This window comes from Hemitrygon akajei, chromosome 6 (genome assembly GCF_048418815.1).
Source record: "Hemitrygon akajei chromosome 6, sHemAka1.3, whole genome shotgun sequence".
In the NCBI taxonomy this organism is placed as follows: Eukaryota; Metazoa; Chordata; class Chondrichthyes; order Myliobatiformes; family Dasyatidae; genus Hemitrygon; species Hemitrygon akajei.
Window position 1 is genome coordinate 101,764,416 of NC_133129.1, and position 14,786 is coordinate 101,779,201.

The following is a 14,786-nucleotide window of genomic DNA, read 5'->3' on the forward strand; positions in this document are numbered from 1 at the left end:
GGAGGCTTTTCATTCCAGGATGAAGGAGATGTCTTCCTTTTTTAAACAAAGGGGCTTCCCTTCGTCCACCATCAACTCTGCTGTCAAACGCATCTCTCCCATTTCACGCACCTCTGCCCTCACCCCATCCGTCCGCCATCCCACTAGGGATAGGTTTCCCCTTGTCCTCACCTACCACCCCACCAGCCTCTGGGTCCAACGTATAATTTTCCGTAACTACCGTCACCTCCAACGGGATCCCACGACCAAGCACATATTTCTCTCCTCTCCCCACCTTTCTGCTTTACGCAGGCATCGCTCCCTACGCGACTCCCTTGTCCACTCGTCCCCCCCATCCCTTCCCACCGATCTCCCTCCTGGCACTTATCCCTGTAAATGGAACAAGTGCTACACCTGCCCTTACACTTCCTCCCTCACTACCATTCAGGGCCCCCGACAGTCCTTCCAGGTGAGGCGACACTTCACCTGTGAGTCAGCTGGTGTGGTATACTGCGTCCGGTGCTCCTGGTGTGGCCTTTTATATATTGGTGAGACCTGACGCAGATTGGGAGACCGTTTCGCTGAACACCTACACTCTGTCCGCCAGAGAAAGCAGGATCTCCCAGTGACCACACATTTTAATTCCACGTCCCATTCCCATTCTGATATGTCTATCCATGGCCTCCTCTACTGTCAAGATGAAGACACACTCAAGTTAGAGGAACAACATCTTATATACCGTCTAGGTAGCCTCCAACCTGATAGCATGAACATTGACTTCTCTAACTTCTGTTAATGCCCCTCCTCCCCTTCTCTCCCCATCCTTGATTTATTTATTCCCCCTCCCTTTTTCTCTCTCTGCCCATCACTCTGACTGTTCTCCATCTCCCTCTGCTGCTCCCCTCCCCCTTTCTTTTTCCCTAGGCCTCCCGTCCCATGATCCTTTCCCTTCTCCAGCTCTGTATCCCTTTTGCCAATCACTCTCCAGCTCTTAGCTTCACCCCCCCCCCACCGTTGTCTTCACCTATCATTTCTGATTTCACCCTCCACCTCCTACTTTCAAATCTTTTACTATCTTTTCTTTCAGTTAGTTCTGATGAAGGGTCTCGGCCCGAAACGTCGACTGTGCTTCTCCCTATAGATGCTGCCTGGCCTGCTGTGTTCCACCAGCATTTTGTGTGTGTTGCTTGGTTCCCTTAGGTTTGGCTGCGAGGGCTCCAGGCTGCTTGGACGCCTCCTTGCACAGTGGCTTGCTCCTGAACCAGAAACACTCTGTCTCCAGTTCCAGCGCATCCCCGACTAGGCAGGATTGTCGACGAGTATATGAGGAGAATCGATGATATGGAAACAAATGTCCTCCGCATATTCCTCTATCCTCCGTCGCAAAACCGATGCCTGCCGCAGGATCTGCCCGGACACAAGAGGTCGATAGTCCAGGAAGGAAGTGGGCAAGAGCTGGCTCAGCTCCTTCAGAGGTATGTTGAGCCGTCGGGCAGTGCGCGAGTCCAGGATATTAGCAGCTGCCCCGAAGTCCACAAAGGCATTGCTCTCTTGCCGGTCTCCGCCTTCAGCGAGACACTACAATCAGTGGCTGCTACCGTCACAGTTCTCCGGACGCTGGATGGTTCTGAGCAATTTCCCAACAGCTGCAGCTTCGGGCATTCTGCCTGCCGATGACCTGATTCACTGCAGGAAGAGCAGCAACCTCGACTCCGACGCCGGGACCTCTCATGGGCTGAGAGTCCTGTGCAGTTGGTTCGACAGGACGTTGAGCAGGAGAGGGGCTGACCGTTGTCCAAGGCAGGGAAGTGGAACTGCAATGCGTCGAGGCCGGGCTTAGTCCCACTCTCGCTTCGCCAGGCGATTATCGACCAGCTGACCCAAGGCAAGAAAGTTCGTTAGTTCGTCTCGGAGACGGTGACGGTACAGAATGGCCAAGACCTCCGCGTTCCAGCTCAATCCTCGGTCAGAGTCCGAAACCGTTGCCTGCTGACCGACAACCCTGACACTCCTACATCAGACAGTCCGAGGCTCTGTTTGCCACGGTGGGATGACGGAACACCCTCTTCATAGCATCCATGAATTCCTCGGAATCCGTGCAAATTTCCCACTTGCGCTCCAATGCGCGGTAGCCCCGTCCAGGTCTCTCCCGGTCAGGAAAGAGATCACGAAGGCCTTTCCGCGTTCTGCAGGGAACCGGACGGCTGGAGTTCAAGCACCAATGAACTCTGAGTGAGGAATCTGCGGCAAGAGCCCGGCTCACCGCTGAATCTTTTCAGGGTCAGAAGGTGGACTGTACACCGCAGAGCGACTGACGGCTGCACCTTAATGAGTCTAGTTCCTCCTTGTGATATGGGAACCTGGAGGAGGTTAATTAATTAATTAACAAATTATTTGCTAATTGTTTCATTATTGTCAGAAAAATCCATGAAATATAAGAACACAGTGAGGATATTTGGCCCATCAGGCACACTGCCAATCTTATTCAACCCCATTCTCTCTGTAACCCCCTTACCACACCGTCATTAATATATGCAATGACGTGTCCTTCAGAGACTACTATGGTGCTGAATTGACTATACTATAGCTCAAGAAATTCCTCGTTGTCACTGTTCTAAAGGAAAATCCTGGTGTGATGAGGCTGTGCCCCCTGGCTTTGTTCTACCCCACAACTATTTTTCTCATTGGGCAGTTATCAGCACGGAGCTAATAAAAAGAAAGGAAGAGTAAACGGAGCGGCCATTGTGTGAGTGGGCATTATTAGAGTGGTCTTATGTCTTAGGTGAGAACAGGCTTGGGGAAGCACAGGCAGAGGTTCGAAGTTAGTAACGTAAGTAACAAAGTTCCTAGTAGCTTTCCCCTGTTAGTGCATAGCTAGTCCACTTAGAATAGTTGTGGTCTGTTGCCACATCATATGTTATCTCCCAGGTGCAACGGTCAGGGCTGTCTCGGATTGGGTTCACGCCATTCTGAAGGGGAGGGAGGAGTCAACAGCCAGATGTCATGGTGTTGGTATCAGTGACATAGGTAGGAAAGGGGAAGTGGTCCTGAAGAGTGGACATAGGTAGAAATCTGAAAAGGAGGACCACCAGGGCCGTAACCCCTGCCTTGTTGTCTGTGCCACGTGCCACTTAGGGTAAGAATAGGATGATTTGGCAGATGAATGTGTGGCTGAAGAACGTTTGCGGGGAGCAGGCTTTCAGAGTTTTGGATTATTGGGATTCTGCAGAAGGCGCAGTATGACTTGTCCAGAAAGAACGGGTTACACTTGAACCCGTGGTGTCCAATATTCTTGCAGGCAAGTTTGCTCGAGCTTTAGGGCGAATTCAGGTTCGGTCGGCTGTGTAAGTCTAGGGAAGATGATCTCTGCCCTGCAAATGGGTAAGATTAAGATGCAAGTCCACACTGAAAACCCCTGTTTGTGTGGATGCTGCGTGATTCGTTACCCTGTTACAAATCAGTACCACGAAATAACAGACAGTACACCATTTACAATTAAACAATTTAGCTTTATAATTCTTAATTTGACTGCAGGGTTAGTGAAGAAAAAGCAAAAAAAAAAGAGAAAAGGGCCCATTTTAATGAAACAGTCTAACGTGCACAGTTGGAGCTCACAGTTTCCCCGTCACCGATCCTCCATCGATCTCCCCGGCATTCGTCGGTTCATGGCTCAGCTCCGGTGTCTTCTCTCTTCATCTCCCGCCAAACAAAAGACCCAGATCCCCCTGGGTCGTAAACACGGCACAAAAACACCCTCCCGTCATTGGATACTCACATTCCAAAACACTCATTATCTCTAACCATAACCCTAACACTGCTTCTACAGAAAGACCATTACATTAGCAGTGAAACCTTTCCCAGCGTGTTACACTCTCCCCCCGCCAAAATTAGTCATGTCCTCATAGCATTGAGATAATTTGCCACCCCCTCATACAAAGCAAAAAGTCAAATGGCAGTGACATAGCTCACCAAGACAATAGGTGCCACACTCTGTTCCCCTAGTGCTACATAGGCCAGTCTATCCAGTGGTCTCCTGATTCTTTGAGACCTTCTTACCCCCTCATCTACTTCAGGTTCAGACACTCTTTGGAGTTTACATGGCGAGGCCTCCCCGGTCTATCACCCGTGCCCTCCTGCAACTTGGACCCCTTTGTCCCTTGACTGAGCCCCACTTTATCTGTTGTAGGGTCCCAGTGAAACCCAATCTGTCCACAGATATCCCCCGCACCCATCAATTTCACCTGACTCAGCGTGAGAAGGGTTGGGGATCTCTTACTCAATCAGTGGGGAGTTAGCAAAAGGCAGCATATACCACACCCCCATTTCCTTATCCTCTGATTCAAGGACGGGGGCCAGTCTAATCTCTTCTGCTGTTGGTCATTCAGTCGCCCCGCCGTACATTTGGCATCTGACTCGCCACCACATAAGGCGTAGCCACCCAGCGGTTGGTCAACTTATGCTTCCCAGTTAGCCCCAGATTCCTTATGAGGACTCGGTCTGTCGGCATGAGTTGGGAGAACCTAACCTTTTGATCATATTTCCTCGATTCTGCTTGGCAGCAACGACCTCAGCTAATTCATAAGACTTTTTTTCAGCTCCATTGTCATATCAGATGCATACTTCAGATAAGTCCTCAGTGGTAGGTCTTCCTCGCCAGTCCCAAAACAAAGGTCGATGGGCAACCTCAGATAATATGGCGAGTACCTGGTAGCTTCATTCCATGTACAGAGAACCAGATGTCCACTATGTCGACTCCACTTGCTCTTGCTGATTTCCAAGGTTCTGAGCATGTCTAGCAAGGTCCGATTAAACCTCTCGAGCTGGGGATCACCCTGTGGGTGATAGGGCGTAGTCCTCAACTTCTCAACTCCGAGCATGCCCTGTAACTCATGTATGGGCCTCCTCTCGAAATCCCGTCCCCAGTCACTATGTATCCACCTGGGGAGGCCATAATAAATGAAATACTTCTCCCAGGACACTTTGGCCATCGTTTTCTTCATGACACGCTGGAAGGTCGCAGAGGCTCCCGATATGCCCTGGGGCATCTTTTCGAACCAGAATAATCCCAGTGGATATATAAATGCCATCTTCTCTTTGTCAGCCTCACACATGGGAATCTGGTAATATGCACTCCTCAAGTCCAGCACACTGAACCACTTTGCACCATAGAGGTCGTCACTCAATTAATCCACCACAACCCACTTCAATGCCAGAAATCGAAGCAAGAGGTGATCTGAAGTGAAGTGGGAGGGTAGTAGGCTACGGTCAATCATGGAAAACCCTGAACATCCTCTGCATAGCACCATCCAGAGACAGAGAAGCAGCTTCAGCGGCAGGTTGCTATCGATGCAATGCTCCTCAGACAGGATGAAGAGATCATTACTCCCCAATGCCATTCGGCTTTAAAATTCAACCGCCAGGGGTAAGATGTGTTAAAGTGCCGGGGTTAGGACTGAGCTTAAGTTACCATTCAATGTATTTTAGTAAACAATTTAAGAACTTTTTAAAAGCTATTTATTAATGCTTTTTGAGAGGGTGATTTTAGATGCATATCATATTTATACCGAGTTAAGTATTGTATGTAATTAGTTTTGCTACAATAAGTGTATGGGACATTGGAAAAAATGTTGAATTTCCCCATGGTGATGAATATCTATCTATCTATCTATCTATCTGATCAGCCAGATGTCGTGGTACACATCGGTACCAATGACATAGGAAGAAAGAGTGAGGAGGTCCTGAAGAGTGAGTATAGAGAGCTTGGTAGGAAGTTAAAAAGCAGGACCTCAAGGGTGGTAATCTCAGGATTGCTACCTGTGCCACATGCCAGTGAGGGTAAGAATAGGATGCTCTGGCAGATGAACACGTGGCTGAGGAACTGGTGTAGGGGCGGGGGTTCAGATTTCAGGATCACTGGGACCTCTTCTGGGGCAGGTGGGACCTGTACAAGAGAGCCAGGTTACACCTGAACTACAAGGGGACCAATATCCTTGCAGGGAGGTTTGTTAGTGCTATTGGGGAGGGTTTAAACTAGAATTGCAGGGGGAGGAAACCAGAGTACCAGTGCAGATAGTGGAGCAGGGCTGAAAATTAATAATGTAAAAAGTTCGTGCAAAGTCACAAATCGAAGGGTTGTGTGTGCTGGTAATAATCTTCTGAGGTGCGTCTATTTCAATGCGAGAAGTATTGTGGGGAAGGCTGACGAGAATTGGAGGAGCAAATCTGCAGAGAGATAGCAGACAACTGCAGGAAACATAAAGTTGTGATAGTAGGGGATTTCAGCAAACATATATTGAGATCGATGGAAACTTGGACACCCATGATTGTGTAGCCAAGTTTCCATCAAACTCAACATATAAGTTTGCTGATGACACCACAATTGTAGGCCGTATCTTGGGTAATGATGAGTCTGAGTACAGAGAGGATATTAAGAACCTGGTGGCATGGTGCGAAGACAATAACCTATCCCTCAATGTCAGCAAGACGAAGGAATTGGTTGTTGACCAGAAGGAGTAGCGGACCGCACGACCCCAACTACATCGTGGTGCGCAAGTGGAACAGGTCAAAAGCTTTAAGTTCCTCGGGGTCAATATCACAAATGACCTGACTTGGTCTAACCAAGCAGAGTCCACTGCCAAGAAGGCCCACCAGCGCCTTCACTTCCTGAGAAAGCTGAAGAAATTTGGCCTGTCCCCTAAAACCCTCACTAATTTTTATAGATGCACTGTAGAGAGCATTCTTCCAGGGTGCATCACAAACCTGGTATGGAAGTTGTCCTGTCCAAGACGGGAAGAAGCTGCAGAAGATCGTGATCACAGCCCAGCACATCACACAAACCAATCTTCCATCCTTGGACTCACTTTACACCGCACGCTGTCGGAGCAGTGCTGCCAGGATAATCAAGGACACAACCCACCCAGCCAACACACTTTTTGTCCCTCTTCCCTCCGGGAGGAGGTTCAGGAGCTTGAAGATTCACATGGCCGGATTTGGGAACAGCTCCTTTCCAACTGTGATAGGACTGCTGAATCAATCCTGGCCCGGATCTGGGCCGTACCTTCCAAATATCCGGACCTGACTTGCACTACCTTACTTTCCCTTTTCTATTTTTTATTTATGATTTATAATTTAAATTTTAATTATATTTACTATCGATTTGTACTCCAGGGAGCACGAAGCGCAGAATCAAATATCACTGTGATGATTGTATGCTCTAGTATCAATTGTTTGGTGACAATAAAGTAATAAAGTAAAAGTAAAGTAAAGTAATTTTCCACATATTGATTGGGACTCCCATACTGTTAAAGGTCTAGACGGGTTAGAGTTTGTAAAATATGTTCTGGAAAGTTTTCTAAATCAATATGTAAAGGTACCAACTAGAGAGGATGCAATATTAGATGTCCTATTAGGAAATGAGTTAGGACAGGTGAAGGAAGTGTGTGTAGGGGAACACTTTGGTTCCAGTGATGATAACACCATTAGTTTCAACTTGATCATGGATAAAGATAGATCTGGTCCTCGGTTTGAGGTTCTAAACTGGAAAAAGGCCAAATTTGAAGAAATGAGAAAGGATCTAAAAAGTGTGGATTGGGACAGGTTGTTCTCTGGCAAGGATGTGATTGGTAAGTGGGAGGCTTCAAAGGAGAAATTTTGAGAGTGCAGAGTTTGTATGTTCCTGTCAGGATTAAAGGCAAAATGAATAAGAATAAGGAACCTTGGTTCTCTAGGGATATTGGAACTCTGATAAGGTATGACATGTATAGGAAACAGGGAGCAAATAAGGTGCTTGAGGAGTATAGAAAGTGCAAAAAGTACTTAAGAAAGAAATCAGGAGGGCTAAAAGAAGACATGAGGTTGCTTTGGCAGTCAAGGTGAAGGATAATCCAAAGAGCTTCTACAGGTATATTAAGAGAAAAAGGATAGCAAGGGATAAAATTGGTCCTCTTGAAGATCAGAGTGGTTGGCTATGTATGGAACCAAAGGAAATGGGGGAGATCGTAAATGTTTTTTTGCATCTGTATTTACTAAGGAAACTAGCATGGAGTCAATGGAAATAAGGCAAACAGGTAGTGAGGTCATGGAACCTATATAGATTGAAGAGGAGGAGGTACTTGTTATCTTGAGGTAAATCAGAGTAGATGAATCCCCAGGACCTGACAGCTATTCCCTCGGACCTTGAAGGAGACTAGTGTTGAAATTACAGGGGCCCTGGCAGATATATTTAAAATGTAGGTATCTACGGGTGAGGTGCCGGAGGATTGGAGGATAGCTCATGCTGTTCCGTTGTTTAAAAATGGCTCTAAAAGTGATCCGGTAAACTATAGGCTGATAAGTTTGATGTCAGTAGTAGATACATTATTGGAAGGAGTACTAAGAGATAGAATCTCCAAGTATTTGGATAGACAGGGACTTATTAGGGAGAGTCAACATGGCTCTGTGCATGGTAGGTCATGTTTAACCAATCTATTAGGGTTTTTTTGAGGAGGTTACCAGGAAAGTGGATGAAGGGAAGGCTGTGAATGTTGTCTACCTGAACTTCAGTAAGGCCTTTGACAAGGTCCCGCATGGGAGGTTATTTAGTAAGATTCAGTCGCTAGGTATACATGGTGAGGTAGTAAATTGGATTAAACATTGGCTCAATGGGAGAAGCCAGAGAGTGGTAGTGGAGGATTGCTTCTCTGAGTGGAGGCCTGTGACTAGTTGTGTGCCACAGGGATCAGTGCTGGGTTCATTGTTATTTGTCATCTATATCAATGATCTGGATGAGAATGTGGTAAATTGGATCAGCAAATTTGCTGATGATACAAAGATTGGAGGTGTAGTGGACGGTGAGGAAGGTTTTCAAAGCTTGCAGAGGGAGTTGGACCAGCTGGAAAAATGGGCTGAAAAATGGCAGATGGCATTTAATACAGACAAATGTGAGGTATTGCACTTTGGAAGGACAAACCAAGGTAGAACATACAAGGTAAATGGTAGGGCACTGAGGAGTGCTGTAGAACAGAGGGATCTGGGAATACAGATACAAAATTCCCTAAAAGTGGCATCACAGGTAGATAGGGTAGTAAAGAGAGCTTTTGGTACATTGGCCTTTATAAATCAAAGTATTGAGTATAAGAGTTGGAATGTTATGGTGAGCTTGTATAAGGGATTGGTGAGGCTGAATTTGGAGTATTGTGTGCAGTTTTGGTCACCAAATTACAGGAAGGATATTAATAAGGTTGAAAGAGTGCAGGGAAGGTTTACAAGGATGTTGCCGGGACTTGAGAAACTGAGTTACAGAGAAAGGTTGAATAGGTTAGGACTTTATTCCCTGGAGTGTAGACGAATGAGGGGACATTTGATGGAGGTGTATAAAATTATGATGGGTCTAGATAGAGTGAATGAAAGCAGGATTCTTCCACTGAGGCTAGGGAAGAAAAAAACCAGAGGACATGGGTTAAGGGTGAAGGGAGAAATGTTTAAAGGGAACATTGGGGGGGGGGCACTTCTTCACACAGAGAGTGGTGGGAGTGTGGAATGATCTGCCAGATGAAGTGGTAAGTGCGGGCTCACTTTTAACATTTAAGAAAATCTTGGACAGGTAGATGGATGAGAGGTGTAGGGAGGGACATGGTCCAGGTGCAGGTCAGTGGGACTTGGCAAAAAAATGATTTGGCACAGCCAAGAAGGGTCAAAAGGACTTGTTTCTGTGCTGTAATGTTCTACGGTTCTAAACTCCAACTTGTGTTGTGGGCTAGTTTTCCCTCGGAGGGTGACAGACTGCGGCTGACAAATGGAACAGGTCTCAACCCGGAGCCCTGATCCTGATACAGGACATCCCCTAAACCCTCCCAGCTGGCATCCTTGCTCAGTACATATAGCAATCGCGGGTCTGCAAAAGCCAGCATGGGTGCCTGGGTCAGCAGCAACTCCGAGACTGAAAGGCCTCCACATTTCACACCCCACCTCGGTCTAAAGGGCTCTGAAGGGCTAAGAAACTCTTTACCCTCCTCTCCTTTTGTCCTCCTCCCTTCCTTCCCCAAGGGAGGGTAACCACACAGAAGCTGATTTAATGGGTGACTCACTTTCATGTAGCCCTTCACGAACCTCCGATAGTATCCACACTAATTAGGCAGAAGGGATAGGAACCGGAGTGATACGAGTGAGGATAGGACAGTTGAGTGGTAGCAGATGGTAGTGGCCTCTGTATTTGAGGTCAGTGACTAATGGTGTGCCATAGAGATAGGTGCAATGTCTGTAGTTGTTTGTATCTATATCAACGATCTGGATGATAATGTGATAAACTTGATCAGCAAATTTGTCGATGATGTCAAGGCTGGGAGGGTATTGGACACGAAGAAGATGACCAAAGCTTGCAACGGGATCTGGGCTAACTGGAAATATGAGCCGAAAAATGGCAGATAGAACTTAATGCTGGCATGTGAGGTGTTGCCCTTTGGAGGGAAGTTTGGCTCCTCCCCCCGTGGGGGGGGATCAATGACGGTTGCGCCCACCCCCACAATGCCCCCCATAGGGATCAACTACCATGAACTGTAAGAGCTTGGGGCATTGCAGTTCAATTCCAGTGTCCTCTGTGAGCAAGAACGTGGGTTTCCTATGGGTGCTCGAGTTCCCACGCACAATTGAGCAGCCGTGTAATTGAGCCCAAATGTACCAGTCTCGATGTGTCCCAAATACCCAGAATTCACTGTATACCCAATGAGTGTTAGTGCTGAGCTTGGAGTGGAGGCACCATTCATCTGTCACAGTGTAACTCCCAGCCCAGCAGGAGTCAGTCCAGCTACAGGTACCGTAGGGACAGAGACCCCTCTCTCACCATAGTTATTCCCCATATAACTCTCCACCTGTCTGCCTACCTATACCTGTATTCCGTGAGCTTGTACAGTACCATTATGGGCAGTGTTTACTGTACTGATACAACTCTCCTGTCTGTCTAACTGTAGTCCAGATGTCAGCCCTATTCCTACGTAACTTCTGTGACAATTCGTCTCCCTCTGATGTAAGACTCCCCTGGGACTTAACCACCTTCATGTTCTTCAGGAACTCGAACGATTACTCCCCAAGAATATCAGAATTCCCTACATTCCTAGCCCCCCAAACAGATGCATCTCCTTTCCGTGGGCCTGCAGTCCTCCCACAGACCAGAGGCTGGAATCGAACCCTATTCACAGGAGCCGTGACCAGCGTTTCTACCCATTATATCTCTGTGCCACCCACCATCACCCTGATTTTCCTCCGTCACCGGCCGCTGTCCTTAGTCTAGATCATTCCAACTGTACAGGATGCTAGCAAGGTTACAGATGCAGTATGATGTCACCTGCCAGTTCTTTCCCCACCCATTCCCCTCAACCCCAGATTTTTATACAGATTACATGGCCTCTGTCCAGTCCGGATGGAAGCTCCTCTCTACAGATGCTGCCTGACATCCCAAGTCCGTCTATCACTTTGTGTGTTGCTCAGTATTGTTCCCTTGCAGTTCTATTCTTCTTACTTCGGACAGGATATTAGGGCTGTCTCTAAAGAGATACACTTGGTAAATCACTGAAATGAGCAGGTCAGCCATACCTGGGAGAAACACTTGAGGGGCCGAGTGGTCTCCTCCGCCGATTGTTCTTGCCTCCCTGTGACCCCCGAAGGAATGGAGTCTTCATCACCTGTTGCCCTCTCAGGTCTCATTCTCATCTATTACTTCTTGAAGGTTCTGCTGACCCCCCAGGCATATTCCCCTGCCCTTCCAGGTTTTCTGGGCTCCCACCTCAGTGCCTGCCACTGCTCCCCCACCTCCCTTAAGAACCCCTGGTACTTGGCCACATTCCCCATGCATGCTGGGGTTCCTGGGCTCCCGCGGCAGTGTTTACTACTCCCCGGGGCACAATCTGCAGCCCTGGTACTTGAGTTCTGTTTTCACCACCAGCAAGACCCTGGGGTGTATCTCCCACCGGTCATGCACTGGGCCGAACTCTCACTGGGTGGGGTCGCAATACCTGAGAATCACCCACCCCACCCTCCAACACCCCATGGTTCCTTCCTCTTCACCAGTTCCCAGTGTTCAGCCCATTTCTGGGTGTACGTGCCTACCATCTGTCCCCCCTGCATGGGACACAGGGAGAGGGGGAATTGGGGCTTTACCCCATAACACGTTTCAGCAATTTCCCAGCCACAGACTTTGGGAGACTGTGTACATGAGTGTAATTTGCACTATAGGTTAGGTCACACTGGGAGTATTGTGAGCAGTTACGATCTGCAAGGGCTTGGAGCCTTTAGAGAGAATGCAGAAGAGGTTCATTGGATGAGGATTCTGTCTCGAGGAGGATCCCTCGCTGGCAATTGCGAATTAGGGGACTTGGCATTCATTGAGGAGATGTAGGTGTCATATCTGCCTCAGCCAGGTCAGAGAGAGGAAGGTAGGAAGAAAGAAGTGGAGTCAGTTCGGCAATAAGCGCTATAGAAATTTGCAGCTTGAATTCTCATCTGACCCCAAAGCATAAAGCACAGAGGAAGCAATGGCCAGCGGTGGGATGGGCCTTCATATCGCCACACTGTTCTCGATGACGCTTGGCATAAGGTACGTATACTTCAGCTCAAGACCCTCATTGCGCTTCTTTATCTCATTCTCGATGTACACGAGTTCTTTCTGGAACTTCTCGATGCATTCCTTAGCTTCCGGTTCAATGAAGCGTTGTTCCATGTACGTACCCAAGCTTGTTTGCGGGAAGTAGAGAGATTTATTCCTGATGGATGGGGGTAATAATCAGTAATCACACACACACACACACACACACACACACACACACACACACACACACACACACACACACACACACACACACACACACACACACACACACACACACACACACACACACACACACACACACACACACACACACACACACACACTTCCTGATACCCCTCTCCATATCCTGACTTGGTGCGATGGACACTGATCTCTCCACATAGACTGTTGGCTGCTTCCTTCACCCCATGAGTGATGTGAATAAAAATCCCTCGGACCCTTCCCTTGCTGTTCCATACGGTGGAGCTGTGCTCGGGCCACGTGGTGTTTACAATGGCAGCATTGGTGATGTATGGGTAGCCTTGGCTTGACTCACTACAAGTTGAGGTAAGTCAGGTCTCCCTCCACACAGATTGCGTTCCATATTCTTCTCCATTAGTAAAACGGAATGCAGCAACAGACTCTTCAGATCAACTGGTCCATGCCAACTAAGCTAATCCCATTTCCCCATGTTCCTCTAAAACTTTCCTGTCCATGGGCCTGTCCTGATGTCCCTTAACCACCGTTATTTTTCCTGCCTCAACCACGTCGTCTGGCAGCTTGTTCCACGCCCTCTGTGCAGAAGATGTCCCTAAGCTCTGTCCCTAATCTTTCCCCTTTCACCTTAAACCTGTGCCTTGTCTTTAGTTTCCTTTCCCTGGGAGCAAGACTGTAACCTGCCTGTTCCCCTGATGATCATATACAGCTCCATATGGTCACCCATCAGTCTCCAACACTCCTGGAGTAAAGTCTTAACCTGCACAACCTCTCCTTATAACTCCAGAGACTCAATCTCTTTTTCACTCTTCCCAGTTTAATGACATCATGTAATTGAAAGGCATCATCTCAGAGTTGGCGTCTAGGTGTCTTATGGTCCTTTGGTGTTATACTACTTACTTCAGAGGGAGATGGTTGACTGAGCAGATGGATGGTCGCAAGCACCAGCACCGAGGCACTTTTCATCGGCAAAGTGTTTAAGATGTCTTCCTCAGTGACTTTCCCCTTTTCTGTGGGTGCTGGTTTCTGCATGGTGGAAGGACTGTTTGGGACCCAGGATCCCCAGTCAAACTGTGAAATAATTCAGGTGTTAGATACAATGCTTACTCTTACCTGAGGTTTTGCTGTACCACGGTCTCGCAACAGCAACATGAGTGCATATAACATGGAACAGAACATGGCATCGTAGCATAGGCCCTTTGCCACACATTCAGCTTACAGACTGTAATTGATTCTATTGTACTTTGTTCTACTGTGAAAGCTCACAATCAAATACCTTATTGTCTTTCACAATCTCCTATACTATCATTAAGACACATCTCACCCTCCATTACTCCTAAGATCTATCAGTTCCTCCGCACTAATAAGAATCCTCCACGAACCTTGTATTTTGCTTCAAATCGATCCTTCCAAAGTGAATCACTTCATACATTTCTGGATTAAATTCCATCTGCCTCTTTTCAGCTAAGATCTGCATTCTGTCAATGTCCTTTTCAACCCTTGACAATCTACTACACTATCCACAACTCCACCAATCTTCATGTCATCATACCAGAAATATTTGATTGGGGAAACATCTGGAATATTTGGCTCAGCAGGAAAACCTTGGGAGTTTGGATGGAGCTAGAAATGGGGAAAGATAAACAAGAGTCATTTAAATTGCTTCTCATATGAATCCTGTTGAGCCACGGCAGAATGTAATGCATTTGGAATTGTGAAACCAAAGATTACATTAGTTCTGAGAAAGAACAGTTGGAAACTAGTAATAAAATTATGGTCAGCCACACTCTTGGCTAGCAGAGCATTATGGACTGAATGGCCTTATTTGCTGTATGCTACGATTGATGATAACCTGTTGGGATCAGAGAATAGAGCTCCTGAGCATCCCATCATTCTGATTGCTTTGATTGAGCAGGGAATGACGTTTTGGTGAGGGAGAGGACTGCTGGGAGCAAACGGTTGAGAAATCCTCTCCCCTATAATCCCTTTTTCGCAACTGCCCATCTCTTCGCTCTTGATAGGTACGTCTCCTTAT

The 14,786-nt window shown here is 47.4% G+C and overlaps 1 protein-coding gene across 3 annotated transcripts in view; it reads right to left on the reverse strand.

Annotated features, from left to right (window-relative positions):
- Window positions 1-3,467: 3,467 nt before the first annotated feature.
- LOC140729360 (polyunsaturated fatty acid 5-lipoxygenase-like) overlaps window positions 3,468-14,786 on the reverse strand; it is a 42,119-nt gene continuing 30,800 nt past the window's right edge. Inside the window, exons 13-14 of one of the 3 annotated variants that reach the window (XM_073049018.1) lie at window positions 13,652-13,822; window positions 3,468-3,704 (exon numbers count right to left, since the gene is read on the reverse strand). In XM_073049018.1, the coding sequence (XP_072905119.1) occupies window positions 3,672-3,704; window positions 13,652-13,822 (204 nt within the window). In that variant the 3' untranslated portion in view covers window positions 3,468-3,671. Of the gene's footprint in view, window positions 3,705-13,581; window positions 13,823-14,786 lie in introns of those variants that run through there. The other 2 variants (XM_073049017.1, XM_073049019.1) reach the window with 2 other exon arrangements.